General features: G+C 42.4%; 1 protein-coding gene and 1 long non-coding RNA gene across 13 annotated transcripts in view; one reads left to right on the top strand and one right to left on the bottom strand.

The window, feature by feature from the left end:
• The window catches only part of TNIK (TRAF2 and NCK interacting kinase), a 291,721-nt gene that overhangs the window by 170,306 nt on the left and 103,384 nt on the right, over positions 1-18,031 (top strand). For all 8 annotated transcript variants that reach the window (XR_013839361.1, XM_079977596.1, XM_079977594.1 and 5 more), the window contains exons 5-7: positions 1,568-1,678; positions 8,945-9,035; positions 10,317-10,447. Coding sequence is in view for 7 of the 8 variants with exons in the window: in XM_079977596.1 (XP_079833722.1) it covers positions 1,568-1,678; positions 8,945-9,035; positions 10,317-10,447 (333 nt within the window). In the remaining variant the exon portion in view is untranslated. The remainder of the gene's footprint in view (positions 1-1,567; positions 1,679-8,944; positions 9,036-10,316; positions 10,448-18,031) is intronic.
• On the bottom strand, positions 667-16,620 carry LOC307217215. 5 transcript variants are annotated; one of them, XR_013839440.1, is made up of 5 exons: positions 16,520-16,620; positions 10,851-10,996; positions 6,641-6,692; positions 5,389-5,527; positions 667-915 (listed from the first exon to the last, which is right to left on the bottom strand). It is a non-coding gene; the product is annotated as an uncharacterized lncRNA (long non-coding RNA). The 5 variants fall into 5 exon arrangements; XR_013839441.1 differs by lacking the exon at positions 667-915 and adding an exon at positions 1,817-2,694; XR_013839442.1 differs by lacking the exons at positions 667-915; positions 5,389-5,527 and adding an exon at positions 4,756-5,043.

Here is an 18,031-nt window from a genome sequence, read left to right as displayed (position 1 = left end):
TACACATATCTATTCAGAAGTAAGCCCCACTGAGTTCAGTGGGACTTGCTCCCACGTAACTGTGTGTCGGATTACATTGTTAGGTGTATGCACACAGCCTGCCACTTGAATATACTGTGAGCCCTTATTTTGCGTAGCCTAGTAGTTGCATACTTGTGTCTTTGCAGTCAGAATGTTCAATAAATGATTGTTTTGTGCATCTGGAGCAAACTTTCAGAAATTCCTGTTTTCTGACTGGCTGGTGGGAAAACATAGATTTATACAGCTATGTCTTTTAAAAGAAGTATGCCAGTTTTCAAGAAAGGTGTCTCAAAGTGACATACAGTGGTGCCTCGCAAGACGAAAAGAATCCGTTCCGTGATTCTCTTCGTCTAGCGGTTTTTTCGTCTTGCGAAGCAAGCCCATTGACGGCTTATCGGATTAGCACTATTAGCAGCTTTTAGCGGCTTATCGGCTTAGCAGATCAGCTGATAAGCGGCTTAGCGGCTTATAAAAAGGGGGGGGAAGGAAAAAAACCCCACAGGAACTCGCAAGACATTTTCGTCTTGCGAAGCAAGCCCATAGGGAAATTCGTTTTGCGAAGCGCCTCCAAAACGGAAAACCCTTTCGTCTAGCGGGTTTTCCGTCTTGCGAGGCGTTCGTCTTGCGGGGCACCACTGTACAACGTTTGAATCAAAACCCATTGTGGAAAATCAGAATCCAAGGCCAGACAAAATTGCAGCCAAAAGTCAGTTCAAACAAACATATCCTTGGCCTATCAGGGAAAATACAGGAAGGAAGGGGCCAATTATCCTTCTTCTTAGGAGGCGTTTTGCAAGGAGCCACAGGTGCTTCTGTTGTTGTTGTTGTTGTTGTTTAGTTGTTTAGTCGTGTCCGACTCTTTGTGACCCCATGGACCAGAGCACGCCAGGCTTCCTAGTAGAGACCAAATTTAGTTTTTGCGTAAGAAGGAATCTGAAACAGGAACTTACTTCTAGATCTTGATGTGATTGTTCATGCTCCACACATCATTCTTCTTTCTTCCTTAGAGAAAACCCAACCTCCCTTCGCACTCTCACATGTACACAGAAGGAAGGAATGACATTGACCCCTGCTGGTTTCTAAAGCTTTTATAGAAACTATTAGATCTCAGAGATCTGTATTCAAATCCATTGTGAATCATTAGCTCAACGGGAGACCTGAGTGCTCCTATCTTTCAGCTTCAGTTCCTGATCTGTTAAATGGGGATATTTATTATCTGCTACCTCCTGAAGTTGCGGGGGGTGGATGAGACTGGCATTGTATAGTGTGCAGCATGCTCCAAAATGTTGCAGAAATTATATAACCAGTAAAAATACCCTTTTTCTCAAGAAGGCGGTTCTGACATCCTGTTTGTATTCTTCCAGATTTTCAAACCTCCCAGGCCAAGGGAAACTTGAAAGTGGAAAGATTGCCATTACTTAATGATTGCTTTTCTCTTTCAGCAGTGTTGCCTGTTGCCAACTGCAGTGTGTTCCACTGGGTTATTGCAACCCGGAGGATGCTTTCTGTTTAATTATAATAATTGCACTTTTGTTTCCTTTGCCAGCTGGTGATGGAGTTTTGTGGTGCTGGCTCTGTCACTGATCTGATCAAGAACACAAAAGGGAACACTTTGAAGGAGGAGTGGATTGCCTACATCTGCAGGGAGATTTTACGGGTACGTGACCAAAATGGGCTTAACCGCCTTTCAGCCTGTCATTGACAGCAAATGTTGCCTAGGTCCAGGATTGGGAATGCCTGCTGTCTCTCTCTAGCACAAATTACTGCTCTTCCCTTTTCACTCACAGACTTAACCGTGGTTTAGCGTCACCTCTGTACTGATAATTTCATATTTTGTTTAAGACAGCAGTCTTGGCTAGTGTTAAGCGAGGTCAGTTTCTGTGAGGATGTAACACTAAACCATGGTTCCAGCAAGCAGTGGGAAGGAGTGGGAACCTGCCCTGGAAAAGTGAATGAGGAACAGGGAGAGTGCAGAATCCCAAAGCTAGTTCCTGATTTGCAAACCATAGTTTCCATGGAACCAACATTCTGCCTGTGCCAAGTCCCTGCTCTGGTTTTTAATGCTTAGAAAAGAGACATAATCTGGAAGATGGCTCCTGAGGTTTTGTGGATAGTCATAAGAGAAGTTTGTAGGTGCCTGTAGGTATAAATGATTCATAGCCACTTAGATATGATGTATAATGAATGAGTGAGGGTCAGTTGCCTTTCTTTCTCCCTCAACTTTCAAGCCTGTTCTTTCTTTCATAGGAAAAAAAAATTCCCTCTTTAATATTAATAGGAACAAAGGTGTGTCTAAATTATATTCAATTTCTTTTTAGAAAAAATGGGGGGAAAGAGAAAATGCATTTTTAGGGCATTTCAAATGGCAATTTATTGTGGAAGTTGTGCTGTTCATATATGTGGGTTTTTCATACCATCTGCATGACAATGGAGTCATCAAAATTACATTTAATTCAGATTTCCTCTTACTGCGGGAAATCTGTTAAATAAAAATACTGCATTATACATCCCCAGTCAATCACAGTTGCACTTGGTCATGTGTGATGATGTTTGGGGTGATTTGCCTTCATCAACACATCCCTAGGTTCATTAGCATTATGTGTGAACATAACCTATGGGTTGAAGTGGTCCTCAGGCTAGGTCTTGCGGTGGAACCTTCTCCAAGGAGCAAACCTGTTTAAAGTCAAATCAAACCAAGGCACAATTCACGTTAAGCAGATAAGCACCAGCTTGGGGAGGGTTGTGCTATTAAAATAGCAAGTTGAAACTCTTCACTGTAATAATTCCTTCTATAGCTTGGGATATGTGACTCCTTTACCCTTGAAGACAGCAGCTGCCGCCCAAAGGTTACTTAGTCCTTATCCACCTAATCTACATAGTGTTTTCACATTGCAGTTGGATCAATCAGGTAATGCCCCAACTCTGCAAGGACAAACATCATGTGAGATCAGCAATAATGAAAACACAGTCACAGATGCTTAGCAGTCTCAAGCTAGCAAAACACTAAAATGCTTCACTTGAGTGCATGAGTGATCCGCGTGACTCAAATGTGGATGCTTCTAATATGCTTTTAGCTCCATAGAGGGTTCAGTCAGTAGTACGAAAGAGAGGAAGCAGCGCAATGTTCACCCTGAAAATGAAAATGGGATCTAAACACTCCCCAAATAGCACTTGGTATCTGGTGGTGACAAAGCACTTGCTCATTTACAGTAAACACCCCCAGCTGCAGTCCTTTAGCAACTTGATAGGAAAGGCAAGTGACGTTGCAGCTAATCAGCTATTGTATTGACTTTTCTCATTTCTGTCTCAGGAAGCCACAGTTACCCAGGCTAGGGTTTAAATTTACAAGCTTGGAAAGTCAGTTTCCTAAAATAGTCCGCAAGCAGTGAGTCATGTTCTGACTGTTGAACCATTCCACCAGTGCCTCATGTTTTGGATGTTGAAAGATGAGCTAACTCCATCTTTTCAGTTGGCTGATAATGCAGGCATCTGGGGACGTGTGTCACCATAATAATGTGTAAAGTGAGTTCTGTTTTGAATCAGCAGCTCCCACAGTTTGCAAAGCCTCAGTGTCATGCACAGGGAAATTACCTGATCTTATGACTTATGACATAACTATACTCTGTCTCTGAACCAAAGTTTGGGAACTCCCATGTGGACTTTCTTCCCCCTTTGTGTTTCAGAATAACATCCCTCATTCCTTTTTCTGTTCTGAATGTGACTACAGTTAGGTTTGCATCTGCACCAACATATTCGCTAAACGGTAATTAGCACCAAGGAACAATTTAAAGCCATGATCAGAAGTGGCTATCTCCGGAACAGAGAGGGAATGTGGAATGCTCATCGAAAAGGGGATCGAAGAGAGGAACATATAAACCCAAAGGGTGCTTCTTAACATTCTCACCATACCTTTGAAGGTGACCTGGAAACTACAACTAATCCAAACGCCACAGCTAGACTGGTAACTGGGAGTGGGCTGCTGAGACCATGTAACACCAGTACTGAAAGACCTACATTGGCTCCCAGTACGTTTCCAAGCACAATTCAAAATGTTGGTGCTGACATTTAAAGCCCTAAATGGCCTCAGCCCAGTATACCTGAAGGAGCGTCTCCACCCCCATCGTTTAGCCCGGACACTGTGGTCCAGTTTCGAGGGCCTTCTGGCGGTTCCCTCCCTGAGAGAAGTGAGGTTACAGGGAACCAGGCAGAGGGCCTTCTCGGTAGTGGTGCCCGCCATGTGGAATGCCCTTCCATCAGATGCCAAGGAAATAAACAACTATCTGACTTTTAGAAGACACCCTGTTTAGTGAAGTTTTAAATTTTTGATGTTTTATCACTTTATTATTAATCTGTTGGGAGCCGCCTGGAGTGGCTGAGGAAACCCAGCCTGATGGGCGGGGTATAAATAATAAATTATTATTATTATAATTGGGTAGTTGAGGCCAAGCCATTGAATCGTAGCTTGCATGTGTTCCAAACCCAGTGCCTATGTTACTTTTACCATAGGGCCTGGGATTCTGTTGGCAAAGAGCCCACCATTTAATAGAATGCACTGTGTTATTTCAACCCATGGTGGTCCCAGGTTATGCAGGGGGCTCAGCTAGACCAGGCTTGCATAGACTGTGACCCGCCAGGCATGTCAGAAAGCCTGTAACAAAACCCGGAAGCTGTGTTTGCTTTGTTGGGTTTCAAGTTGTGAAGGCCGTCAGAAGACTATGCAGTCCCCCCCCCCCCTTGTGGATGTGATCCCCGGGCAGAAGGAACAAAGCTGCTCTCAGATAACAGAAACCGTTCACTCTTGTCTTACATGGATTTAGATAACAGAAATCAGCAGGACAGGATCAGGTTTCTGACTGCGCAGGACTCTGAGGATATAATATCAGTCTGTTCATAAACCAAGAGTGCCACAGAGAGAGAGAGGTTGGGTGAGAGATGGATATCTCTCCTTCCTGTTTTTTTTTTACCACCAGTGATAGTGCTTCAGGAGACTCCATCATGAATGGACCATAGAGATGGATTTTCCTGAGGAAAAATCACAAGTGATTCTGTCTATTATTTATTATTCTTTAAATCTATAATATTTATGAACCTCCTCTTGGCCCATAAGTATGCAAAACGATGCATGGCAACTAAGGCATGGCATAACGCTCCACTACAACAATGGATATAAAACCCAAATAGGTAAACAGCGGCAGCACAAACTCTGACCTAAAACAGCACAGGGCATGATGCTCAAACCAGGTGTTACATTCATGTCATTTACATGATTCAGCGTTAAAACAGACAGTCAAATAAAATAATCAAAATAGAAGAGCAGTGGTGAACGCCTCTTGCCAAAAGAGTTTAAATGATTGTCTGGCCAACTACTTTTAGGGAGATGATGTGAGGAGCATCGCTTGGCAAAGAGTTCCACAGTGCAGGTTGGGCCTTCACAAAGAAGGCCCTGTCCCTCATCCTAGCAAATCTCATCTGATTTGAATGATGGTGTGCGGCATCTTTCTTGGATCTGAGGAAATGGGGAGAAATATATGGGAGAATTAAATGCCTCTTGGCCATCTTTACAGACGTATGCATTGCAGTAATCTAAACAGGAGGTTACCAAAGAATGAGTGGCATGGTAAATCTAGCCTCTGCTGCCTCCTGGATATCAAACCGAAAGGTGCATCTCTTCGGTGCAACATGTAATGTCCATTGCTATAAACAAAGTGAACAAAAAGACAAATCTCTGCTTAAAAAGGGAGGTGGTTGTTTTTCCCTTGTGGGTAATATTGTTGTAGTTGTTATGATGTAAATATAATAATATATAATATATAATATATAATATATAATATATAATATATAATATATAATATATAATATATAATATATAATATATAATATATAATATATAATATAATATAAGATAAGATAAGATAAGATAATATAAGATAATATAAGATAATATAATAAACAATTAACTGTTTCCCTCCAAAAGAATTTCACACCTTTCTCCCTCTGAAACCACGAAAGATTAATTGCTGTATTTATTGCCAGCTTCCAGCAGTTTAGGGACCCTGAATTCTCTTTAAGAGACTGGCTCGCTTAATCAATATTGTTGATTAAATTCATTATTTTTACAGCTTTGTGCCTTATCTCCCCACCCAGGGCACTTTGTGTTTGCGAGAGTGTATACTCTACCTCTCCTTTGTATATTTATCAGTTCTGTATCCGGACTGGCCTCAATTTAAGCGCAGTGACTTGGATCCTAAGATCCAAGGAAGCTCAAGGAAGCTTACAGAGTTTTCTTCTCGGATCTTCTCCTTGTCACCACCTGTACCCCGAAAAGCCTCTATCAGAGGTTGCAGAGAGCTTGTGAACAATGTCAGCTGGGGTGTGGGGACTGCTTGGGGGGAGGAGGAATCCCCCAGTGAGGCTTGGATCCCAAGAGAAGTTAATTTGAGAACATTTATGTAGAAAAAAGTTTTCATCCCCTCCTCACTCCTAATCAGCAGAAGGCTTGTAAAAATAGTGGCGTGCAATCTATGAATACAGTAAATATTCCCAACCAGCATTCTTCAGAGTTAAGAGGCAGTGCAGTTAAATCCTATATACTAATAAGGAGACTTTTGGGTCTTCTTACCTTGCTTTATTTGTAATTGTCCCTGAAGAAAATGCAGAGCCTTTATGGGCCTCTTCAAAACAAAACATTAAAAAGAAATGGTTTGCAAAAGAGCGAACAACCCATACAACATACCTATACCTTGAATCACCTCATACCATATATGTACTTCATAAGGAGCCAAGACTGAAAAGCTTAGGGCTTATCCACTTTTTCCTACTCACTTTCCAGGCACAGTCAGTGTTTTAAAGCCCTGTGTCCAAGCACACACACTCTCTCTTTTTTTGCTCCAGATCTTTCCCCATGAAAACCCACTCTTTACTGCTGAATCGGAGCAAACTACATTTTGCAGAAAACCCAAATTGCCATTTGTTGCGTGTTCAAGGGGCATGTTTGTGTGGCTATATGAGGTCCCAAGTGGGAATAGCAAAGGTCTCGGACTGAAACCTTGCAAAGCTGCTGTCAGTCAGAACAGGCAGAAGTAGACTTGGAGAATCACAGAATCATAGAGTTAGAAGGGACCACAAGGGTTCACTAGTCCATGGTTAGGCAACCTAAGGCCCGGGGGCCGGATGCGGCCCAGTTGCCTTCTAAATCCGGCCTTCGGGCAGTCCGGGAATCAGCGTGTTTTTACATGAGTAGAATGTGTGCTTTTATTTAAGATGCATCTCTGGGTTATTTGTGGGGCATAGGAATTCATTCATTTTTAATTTTTTTTCAAAATATAGTCCGGCCCCCCACAAGGTCTGAGGGACAGTAGACCGGCCCCCTGCTGGAAAAGTTTGCTGACCCCTGGCTTAGACAGACCAGTGTTCTGATTTTTTTTATAAGGTGTCCTCATAGGCTCACATGCTGTTAAAGAGCACAAATTTAACCCTAGAATCCAGAGAATAAATTACAGGGAAACCTCTTAGGTAACAGCACAGCCAGATTTCTGCATCCCTATTTTTCAAAAATGCAGCCCTGGTGAAATACGAATAAAACAACTCATAAATGCTGCAAGTAGACAGTGGAAATATTTTTTCATTTTGAACATATGAATGCTAATGTGAAATCTAAAGTAGATATGTATATAGCCATGAAAGCAAACCATACTTTACTAGAATTGCAATTTAGGTGGATATTATTTTTCAAACCCTCCAACGTGGATGTGTGAAATAAAAATGGAGCCTACGAAAAATGAGAAGAATTAATGACCTAATAAAAAGGTACAAAGGCAAGCTATTTTACTTCTAGCTCTCAAGACAAGCTTTTAATATGAGCTATGATTAGATTAGGGTCGCGTTCAAGCTACGTAGTAATTTGTGTGGCTGTGGCAGATTTCTCCTCACTTCCCTGAGCGTTTATTTCATCGATACATCATAGAATCTGGAATTGCAGTTTATTGATACTGAAACTAGCAAGAAGAAGCAAGTGTTTGTTGTTAGGATCATGAGTGGCTTCCTTGAAAAATAGCTAAAATTTGATTGCATTTTCCCCCATAGAAACAATGGAAGTTTAAAATGATTTGGTGTGTGGCTAGAAACAGTTACCCATCTCCCACCCCATTTTGCCTCCCCTGCAAGCAGTGTACAGTGGTACCTCGGGTTACATACGCTTCAGGTTACATACGCTTCAGGTTACAGACTCCGCTAATCCAGAAATAGTGCTTCAGGTTAAGAACTTTGCTTCAGGATAAGAACAGAAATCGTGCTCCGGTTGCGTGGTGGCAGCAGGAGGCCCCATTAGCTAAAGTGGTGCTTCAGGTTAAGAACAGTTTCAGGTTAAGAACGGACCTCCGGAACGAATTAAGTACTTAACCCGAGGTACCACTGTATCTGGAACCAGTACTTTTGGGGGGAGGGGCACAGGGGTACGCATACCCCTAAACATTTCGTGAATCTAAGTTTGGCCTCATTGAGGGGCAGTATTTCAATATGAGTAGGAAAATGAGAGTACCCCTGAATATTTTTTAAGGAAAAAAGCACTGTCTGGAACCAATGGTATGTCATGATGCAACATTATTCCAGCTGATGCACTCTGGGAAAATAGGGTGGTCTGACTGATAGCTGACTGAAGCTGCTCCCAGCCAATTCAAGGAAGCTTAAAAATCTCTGTAAAGAGAGAAAGAGAGAGAGAGAGAAAGGTTATTGGCAAAGCACCTGTAGACATGAAAAGTAACAAATAACTAAATGGCATTTTGGGGGACCACTTCGACTCCATCCCCTAATGTGATATTTGCCCACCCCCTTGTAATGTAGGCTTGCGTTTGACCCCAGCTGTCGATGGATGGCTAAAAGAAAGTTGAAATGTAATGATGGCTTTCTCTTTTTTTGACTCCTCTAGGGTTTAAGCCATCTCCACCAACATAAAGTAATCCATCGAGATATTAAAGGACAAAACGTTTTGCTGACAGAAAACGCAGAAGTTAAACTAGGTAAGAATTCCCACCCCTCCCAACCAGTGGGAAATTGCAGGGAAGCATGGAATCAGGCTTTTCTGAAAAGTCTTAGCTGGTCCTCACCTTAGAAGGACTCGGTTGTTAATACCAAAGTCAAGAGCTCCTCTAAGAAGTAGAGCTAAGCACTGGCCTGTAAGGAATTTGAAAAGAAGGTCCAGGAATCTGCATGCCATGATCACGTTTTGGAATGCAGAACCATGTGGAACCATAAGCAGGCGATGAGAGCTAAAAACTGTGACTTCCCTTATTTTAAGTTTCTTAACAGTCACAGAGTAAACCCTGGAAAAAAATAATTGGCAGCTTCTGCTAAAAATTTGTAAAATGAAGAGATTCTGGCTAGGGATATCAGTGGTCAAGGTTTAGCTTTTTCTTTTTTTTTAACCCCACTCAAGATGGCTATTAATCCCTCACAGCTGTCCCTGCCTCTCTTAGAAACACTTTCCTACTCTCCAGCCCTGCAAATCATTTCCATGCAAATCAACCGTCCTTCTTTTCAAGTCCCTGAGGAACTATGTGGACTTGGGCAGGGGATCAGCATGTAAACAACTCTGGCTACAAAGATCCGCTTGTTTAACGAGCTCGAGACCTCGGTTTCAGCTGGTCCTTGAGGGGATGTGGCCAGGGAGAAGCAGGAGTGGGAAATAATTGGGAGAGGCTAGCAGCGTTCCTTTTGCCGGTCTAGTCCAACTCACTTGTGCTGTACAGCTGAAAGAGCTCACCATAAAAATCAATTAAAAGTAAAGTGACACCGTTTAGATATTTGGCTAAAAGGTGATTAGTGCCTGTAGGCTGCTGGTCTAGGAACACTGGAACACTCAGAGCAGCACTGGGGATTAAGCAGTGTCTGAGTGGACATTTTTCCTGATTGTGTTGGGCCAAGAAGAACTCGAAAGCCTTAGCTCTAGATAGGAGCTCTTCCGAAAATAGATGTGGTAGCACCTTGTTCTCAGAAATCTCAGCTTGAAGATCAACTCTCAGGCAAGTGGCCCGCAATGACTTGAGTCCAAACCCACCGAATACAAGGGAGAACATTCTGTGGGTTGAACTTTCCTTGGGCTCCAGTCCTTTTTAAAGGAAGGGAATGCTCTGATCTTCAAAATGAATGGCGCTCCCCATGAACTTTGCCTAGTTCATGGCGGGGGGGCACCATCCTCTTGTCATTTAACATGACTTGTATGTCCTTTCATTGCCTCGCATAAATCAAGCCATGTTTATGCCTCATTAAAGCTCTCCTGTTGTCGTTGCTTTGATTCCCAGTGGATTTCGGAGTCAGTGCTCAGCTTGACAGAACAGTTGGCAGAAGAAATACATTCATCGGAACTCCATACTGGATGGCCCCCGAGGTTATAGCCTGTGACGAAAACCCTGATGCCACTTACGACTTCAAGGTATCTTAAAAAACGATGTTGCCTAATATATCCTTGGTTGCGAATGCTGGATCTTAGTAGTTTTGCGCAGGGGGAGAGGAAGTGCCAGTCCTGCAGGATTGAGACTGGAGTTGAATGATGTTCTGAAGAAGTTCCACAGGTGGACCAGCATAAAAGCTGTTATAGGGAAGACTATCTGAAGGGAAGTTAAAACCAGGATGAAGGCAGGAAAGCTGTTAAGGAAGCTGGCAGACTGGAAAGTAGAGAAGATAGGCAAGAGAGCAGACCTAGGTGACAGGCAGGTACCTGGAGCAAGATGACAGAGCTGTGTAAGCAAGGCTAGAATATGGTTGTTGATCCAAGCAAAGCCCCAGCCTTAACCCAGAAGGATTTATAAAAAGTCTAGGTCTAACAGATGACCTACCTGGGCGGGATGCAGCATGCTTGGACTCAAAAGGACCATGCTGCCCATTCTTGCTCCTGCATCTATGGCTCACCACAAAGGGCATCACTGCACAAGCCAAGGAATCCTGGTTTGAATCTCACCCAGCCAATCCTGAGAAAACGTTCCTAATGAAAACACAGTGTGCAAGTTAAATTAATGGTCAGTTCAGAGAAGTGCAACATTTCAGGGCCAAACTACGTGTGACATTATCCATGCATTTAAACAATATTGTATGTATTTAATTTGAAGATTTACATCCTCTTTTCGATCAAATGATTCTCAAAGTAGGTTTCAAACGGCAGACATGAAACCCTAAAACTAATGTGCGTGCACGCACAGCCCTTAGGCTCTTGGCTCATGAATGAAGCCTAGCTGCTTTTATTTGGGTGGGGGGTGGGGGGGGGAGGAAAGCAGATCTGAAATGTCACCATCTACTTTACAGGCTTGTTGTGAGAATAAAAAAGGAGGGGCAACCATGCATGCCCCCCAAGCTGTTTGGAGGAAAGGTAATGTTAGGATGCAGAGCAATTTAATCAGCAGCTAAAATGCATTGAAAATATGCAGGTGCATTGAATGCTGATTTCCATGGTTCTGCTGTTTTGAAGGAGGGCAAAAGGCCACCCACTTTTCCTAAGCAGCTGGCTTCTAAAATCTCTGGTTGAAATCACCCTCTCATAAACTTGTTCACTTACAGACAGACAGCAGAGGCAGTTTTCTGAGTGAGTGAAGCCTGTCAAAAGCTTGTCAGTGAAGGCAGACTGCTTTGCCAGCGCCAGATTGATTCCTTGTTAAATTTTCTATTCTGGAAATAATCTGGAGAGATGAGCAGTCCATAAGGCAGTCAGTCACTGGAAAGTGAACTTGATATTCATTAGGGATTTGTCATTGTCATTAAAATTCTGGATTTCAGGCTTCGTGCCAGATCCTTCTGGACCCGAGCCAGCAGTGCAGGGCTAGACACCTTTTCCCAGGTCCTTTTAAAAATAATTATTACTTCCAGAATAAGGTGTGAGCACAGTGTTTAAAGAAGAAGAAGAAGAAGAAGGGGAGGGGCAGGAGATACAGGCCTTGCCTTTAGGCTTACGATCTATGTAAGTAGCTAGATAAACAAGGGAAGAGGAATGGAGGAAAATCACCAGCCAGGAGTTCTGTTTCAGAATACCAGACTGAGCTCAGGTTTTTTATCAGACATTTAAAACAGACCAACAGAAGGAGCCAGATGGGTACCAGAAGGCAGAGCTTCAGTGATAGGGAGAAGCAAGGGAGAAAGGTTATACATAGATAGCAAATGGACAGTGTGAACTTTAGGCTCGTGGAAAGCAACAGTACTGCTGAAATAGAGGAAGAGAGCAAAAGAAGAAGCGTGAGTTTAATAATTTCCTCTCTTCTCAAGCACAGCAGTGTACTTTTGCCTGCTTTGCCAGTGTTTGAGAAGGAGGGCACTGGAAGCATCACCAAGAGCTTCAACATCCCATCCTAGAATCAGTAGAGTTGACTGTGTTTACATGTTTTCCGGTCACTTTGCCACTTAACCAGTGGGATGAAGAGCCCTGTCCCAATTTCTTGACACTGTTGCTCCCAGGTAAGGACAGTAGAAATTTGTTTCAGTTCACATTTAAAGGCGAACCCACATAATTTACACTTCCTGAAACAATACTTTGCAGCACAGCCGTCCTTTTACATTTACACTTCTCTGAATTTTGCAGTGTAGTTTTCCAGCCAGTTAACATGCACAAAAAATGCATGCACTTGGTTAAAGTCTACATAAAAATGCACATATAAGTGAAAAATAACATACAATAAAAGGCATTACATTAAGGGAAATCACTTTGCAAAAAATGAGTCTTTTATGCAAAATTGCATAAAGATGTGTATGTTAATGAAAGACATGCACAAGAATACTGATGGATATTTAGGAGGACTTTTATTTTCTAAAAAAGTTGCAAGCTGACATGGTAATGTGCAGAACTGAACTGCGGATTGGAAAAATGAGAAACGGAGACACCCTGAAACTGATAGATTCACCCATCCCTCCCTCTAGGTGCCCCCTCGCCAAGCAGTTGAACAAGTTTCCCATGAGATAAGCTACAAGAAAAATGACTTGCATGCAGATAGAGAGAAACTCAGGCTGAATATGATCTAGCACAGCTTGGAGAAGCTCATTTTAGAGCTCATCTTGGCTGGAGCAGGGTTGACATTAAACTCCTGTCCCTTTTGCCTTATATTAACATGTCTAGCCCAGCTAATTTGATTAACAAGCTGCCGTAAATGCACCAGTGCATCAAAGCAGGAAGTGGTGATGCCTGCCTGGTTGAAAGACGTAGTGTTCTGACCCTTGCTTGAAACAGCATTTCCTTGGATCCAGAAGAGTGTAATAACTATAGGACTGTTTCAGCTTTGCCAGTTTGGGGAATAATAGTTGAGGCAGTGTCCACCCGGCTCCATAGGCATGTCATCGGAAGGTGCGCATGATTCCCATAATTAAGATTTTCATATTGGCAAAATAAGCCATAGTATGGGAATTGTGGGGAGACTTACTTCATTGGGTATCAATTGTGCATCTTCTTGTGACTCCATCACTTGATGCCAGCCAAAACTCTATTGTTTGTGGCTGGATTTGATAAACCTACCATTTCTTTCTTGGTGGAAATATGGCACTTGATGCATGTTAGAATTTGTTAACACAGGATGAGGTCAGTTTGGTCCTTAGAGTTTAATTTTAGGTAGTTTTCATAATTTGTTGTCATAGGATACACTTGAGATACAACTTATTGGGCATAATAGTCAAATACGATTAATGCAACTGCTTCATATTAATGCAACTGCCATCTTTCTTTTTCAAACAAAGTAAATTGTCATCAAAAAAGGCATACAGATTGGATCCTGTCATACTTTGGCTTAAGATAATAAACACAAAACCTCTGATGACTGGCTACAAAGAGGAAATTCCAAAGTCTACACATACTGGACAGAAATGCTTCTGGTTTCTTTAGCCAAACAGAGCTGGCTTCATAATCTGCCGAATAATACAGTTAATACCACGCAAAAACACTCCATGTGATAGAGGAGATATACAAAAGCCGCTTTGTAATAGTTTTGTTTTTCTCTTCTGTCTGCCATTACTTACTTATCTTTTCAGAAAGCTTCTAAATTTATTCAGAAGCAAAAGAAGATAGCAGTTCATTTCTTCTTGGCAGGGAAAAAAGATAGTGCAGATGTGTTAGCCCCTTTTTAAGAGAAAACTTCTGCCTCGTTTTATTTAAACCTTAATTACCATGTAATCCTAACTGTTAAAAGCCAAGTGGAAACCTAATTGTTTCTTGTGTTGTTTTGTCAAATGCGGGACATAATTATTGATCCGCGTTTTGTGACTTAGGAACATAGGGAAGTGTCAGACTGTTGGGCCATTTGGCTTGGTATTGTCTACACTGATTGGCAGCAGAGTTCTCCACAGTTTCAGACAGAGGATATTCCCTGTCTTACCTGGAGATGCTACGGATTGAACCGGAGACCTTCTTCATGCAAAGCAGGTGCTCTACCACTGAGTTCCAGCCTTTCCCTGCTTTTAGGGTGACTACCAAACCTGTAGTCAAAAACCTAGACAGCATCTTAAAAAGTACAGACATCACTTTGCCAACAAAGGTCCATATAGTAAAAGCCATGGTTTTCCCAGTAGTGATGTATGGAAGTGAGAGCTGGACCAGAAAAAAGGCTGATCGCCGAAGAATTGATGCTTTTGAATTATGGTGCTGGAGGAGACTCTTGAGAGTCCCATGGACTGCAAGAAGATCAAACCTCTCCATTCTGAAGGAAATCAGCCCTGAATGCTCACTGGAAGGACAGATCCTGAAGCTGAGGCTCCAATATTTTGGCCACCTCATGAGAAGAGAGGACTCCCTGGAAAAGACCCTGATGTTGGGAAAGATGGAGGGCATAAGGAGAAGGGGACGACAGAGGATGAGATGTTTGGACAGTCTTCTCGAAGCTACCAGCATGAGTTTGACCAAACTGTGGGAGTCAGTGGAAGACAGGAGTGCCTGGCGTGCTCTGGTCCATGGGGTCATGAAGAGTCAGACACGACTAAACGACTAAACAGCAACAACAACCACCAAACCTGTTCCATGGATTGCAAAGGTCAATGGAAATGATTTGGTGTCTACCATCCCATTTCAGGATTTGTGATTGGCACCTGGTGGAATTTTGTCAACATCTAGTAAAAAGTAGATTCTGTAGGACATATCCTACTAAGGAGTCCCATCAGTGCAAAGATTTCTGCTTGTACAGTTGGACTTTCTCCCCACATGCCCTGTACCCTTCTGAAATAGGATCTGGGGGGGGGGGGGTTGGAGGAACCCTTAGAACAGATGTGGGGGAAGGAGAGATGTTCTGTTGCACAATCAGAAATCCTTGCACTGATGGAAACATTATTGTAATTTTGCATTTGATTTTATCCTATATACATGTCTCCTGCCACACAAGCAAAACAAATTTACAGCTGGCAAACAAACATCTGGTCTGAGGGACATTTTATGGTATTACCTCTGTGTAAACGTAGTGCTAACAAGGTTCGGGAAGGAGATTCATTGGTGTAAAAGGGCCAGCAAAGGCATGTGGGAGAAGTGAAATAATTAAAAGGGGTAATAGATGGAAGGGAAAGAAAAAGTATATCTGACAACGGTTGGAAGTACTTGAAAAATATATTTTTACACTTTCATCTGAGACTTTTCTTCAGCTGATTATCTATAAATGTTGGACTATCTTCCATTCTTTTAAATGCCTATGCTTCGGGCTTATTTATCTAAATAAGAGTTCTGCCCTCTCATTTTGTAGTCTAGCAAAGTGCCTAGCTTATGGCAATTCTTTAAATACTAAGAAATTCCAATTCTTGATATTTCGTTTTTTGCACCACACCATCCTTGACTGCAGTTATCTTAAAAACGTCAGTCGTTTAATTTCTCATCGAAAAATGACTTGGGGTGGATGTGTACTGCCCTAGCATTGGCAGTGAACTGCTTGCGATTGACAGGAGCGTTCCAATGCAGTTAAAGTCTGTTAAGAGCAGTTAGAAAAGCCAGTTACAAAAGAGAGTGTTCGCTGTCAATCCCTGGCATCTCTAGGTAGGGCTGGGAAAGACCCCTGCAAAATCCTGGTGAGCTGCTGCCAATCAATGTCAACAACACAGAGCTAATGGCCCAATGGTCTGGCACCATAAAGGGGCTTCCTATGTTCCTATGACAGATTAGCCAGAAAAGGAATAAAGAGAAAAGAACTACACCGAAAGGGAGACTTTTTCAGTTGCTTATAGTCTTGATACATTTAGCATTAGTTTTTAATTCTCATTTTCTTAGAGATTATGTTAACCAGTTCAGAAGAAATAATCCAGGGATCTGCAACTTTTTTGGGGGTGTTATGTACTGAGTTGAATAAGATCTAAAATGCAGCAGTCTGATTGATCCTAGAACAATAGGATCCAGAATGCAGCAGTCTGATTGGTACACAGGAGCCACCCAATCCAGCTCCAGGTGGAAGTGAATCCGCAACCTGATTGGCCTACAGGAGAATCCCAGAATTAGCCAATCACGTGGGGCCCATTGTGTAAATAATGTATATAAAGCAGACATTCTGGGGAAACTTCCATTCCTCCTCACCACTATGAGCTGAATAAAGAGCATGAAATCCACTCTTGACTCCGAGTATATTTCAGGGGGCCAGCGGACACATACGGAATTTTGAGGGAGTGACGCGGTTTGTCCGTTACAAAATGGCCGCTCTGAGGGCCATGGTGTAACACAAAATGGCTGCCACGTCCGGAAGAGCAGAAAAAGACACAGAACCACAAAAAAGGTGTAGGCAGTCATCCACCCCCCAAAAAAAATCAGTAGGAAAAAAGCCACTTAATATCATTCACCACATTACTCACAGAGAGAAGCTCTCATCATCTCTCCTCTGTTCAGAACATAAAGGAGGTTGGGTGTCTATTCCTGGCATCCATTGAAATATGGGCATGTCTGAGGGGGCATGTTCAATGTAGGATAAGCCAAACCAGTCAGGAACTGAGCAGGAAGCACAAACAGTCTTTAGTGCATTGTGGATTTTTGAGGAGACATATACTGAGATATTTTGTGAGCACCATAGGCAGTTCTGGCGGGTGCCACATTGGTAACCTTTCTGCCATGATTTGTTAGAATGCGTCCCACACATTTCCTCTTTCCTTCTCTTGTGTGCTTATAATTCAACAGTTCTGGGCTTTCTTAAACCAAACTTTCCATTTACATCCAGACGGTGAAACTATTATGAGGCCAGGAGGATTCGTATCCCGGTTTATAGTTCAAGATTTAAAGCATAGTTTCCTGGTTGGGATTAATGGGACGGTGTGGTTTAAGAAGCCCTGGAAATATTAAATTATGGTGCAAAAGAGAGGGGAGGAAGGAGCAGAGGAGTTGGGGTGTAGCCCCAAACACTCATTCTCAGTATAATAAAAACAGGCTTTATTAGACCAAGAACATTATGTCTGGACTGGGGCAACATCTGTTTAGTGGCCAGTTCTTTAATAATTGCTTACAGATTCCTCGACATCAATTTTCTCTGCCTTTCTGTATATCTGAATTAAAATATGCATCTGAACGTGTGTGTGTGTGTGTGTGTTTCACATGCCCTGCTTTGGGATTGTTATTATTTTTAAAAAGCGGAATATACTTTTTTGAAATAAAATAGAACCCCAGATTCATTAGCCTTTCTCACGGGGCAGGTGCTCCAATCCGTAAATAATTTTGGCTGCTCTCTTTTGAACCCTTTCCTGATTGTAATTGCCCCTTGCCTTTGCAGGAAGATTAACTGACAGCCTGTTTGGGTTTTTACATTTCAAAGAGTTATTCCTTTGTTATTGAAAGAGGATCACATTGGATTACATAGCTTCATAGCAATTGTGACCCCCCCATTCCCAGTCTGTGGGGCTCTCCCCATAACTCTGCAGCTATAACAGTGGGGAGAACATAAAAATTGGTGTCTGAAAGGCCTAAATCTTCTAAGCTTAGGAGATCAGGTACTTAATTTAGACAATGCAGATCAAACTTTGAGCATTAAGTTAGCCAAGAGCTTGTTCTGGCCTAGCAGTAGCTCCATCAGACAATTACCAATTTGCTACAGGTTCAGCTAATGTG

The sequence above is a fragment of the Podarcis cretensis genome (genome assembly GCF_951804945.1).
Source record: "Podarcis cretensis genome assembly, chromosome: 5".
In the NCBI taxonomy this organism is placed as follows: domain Eukaryota; kingdom Metazoa; phylum Chordata; class Lepidosauria; order Squamata; family Lacertidae; genus Podarcis; species Podarcis cretensis.
The sequence above is the reverse complement of the archived record's forward strand: the minus strand, read 5'-3'. Positions and strand labels throughout refer to the sequence as shown.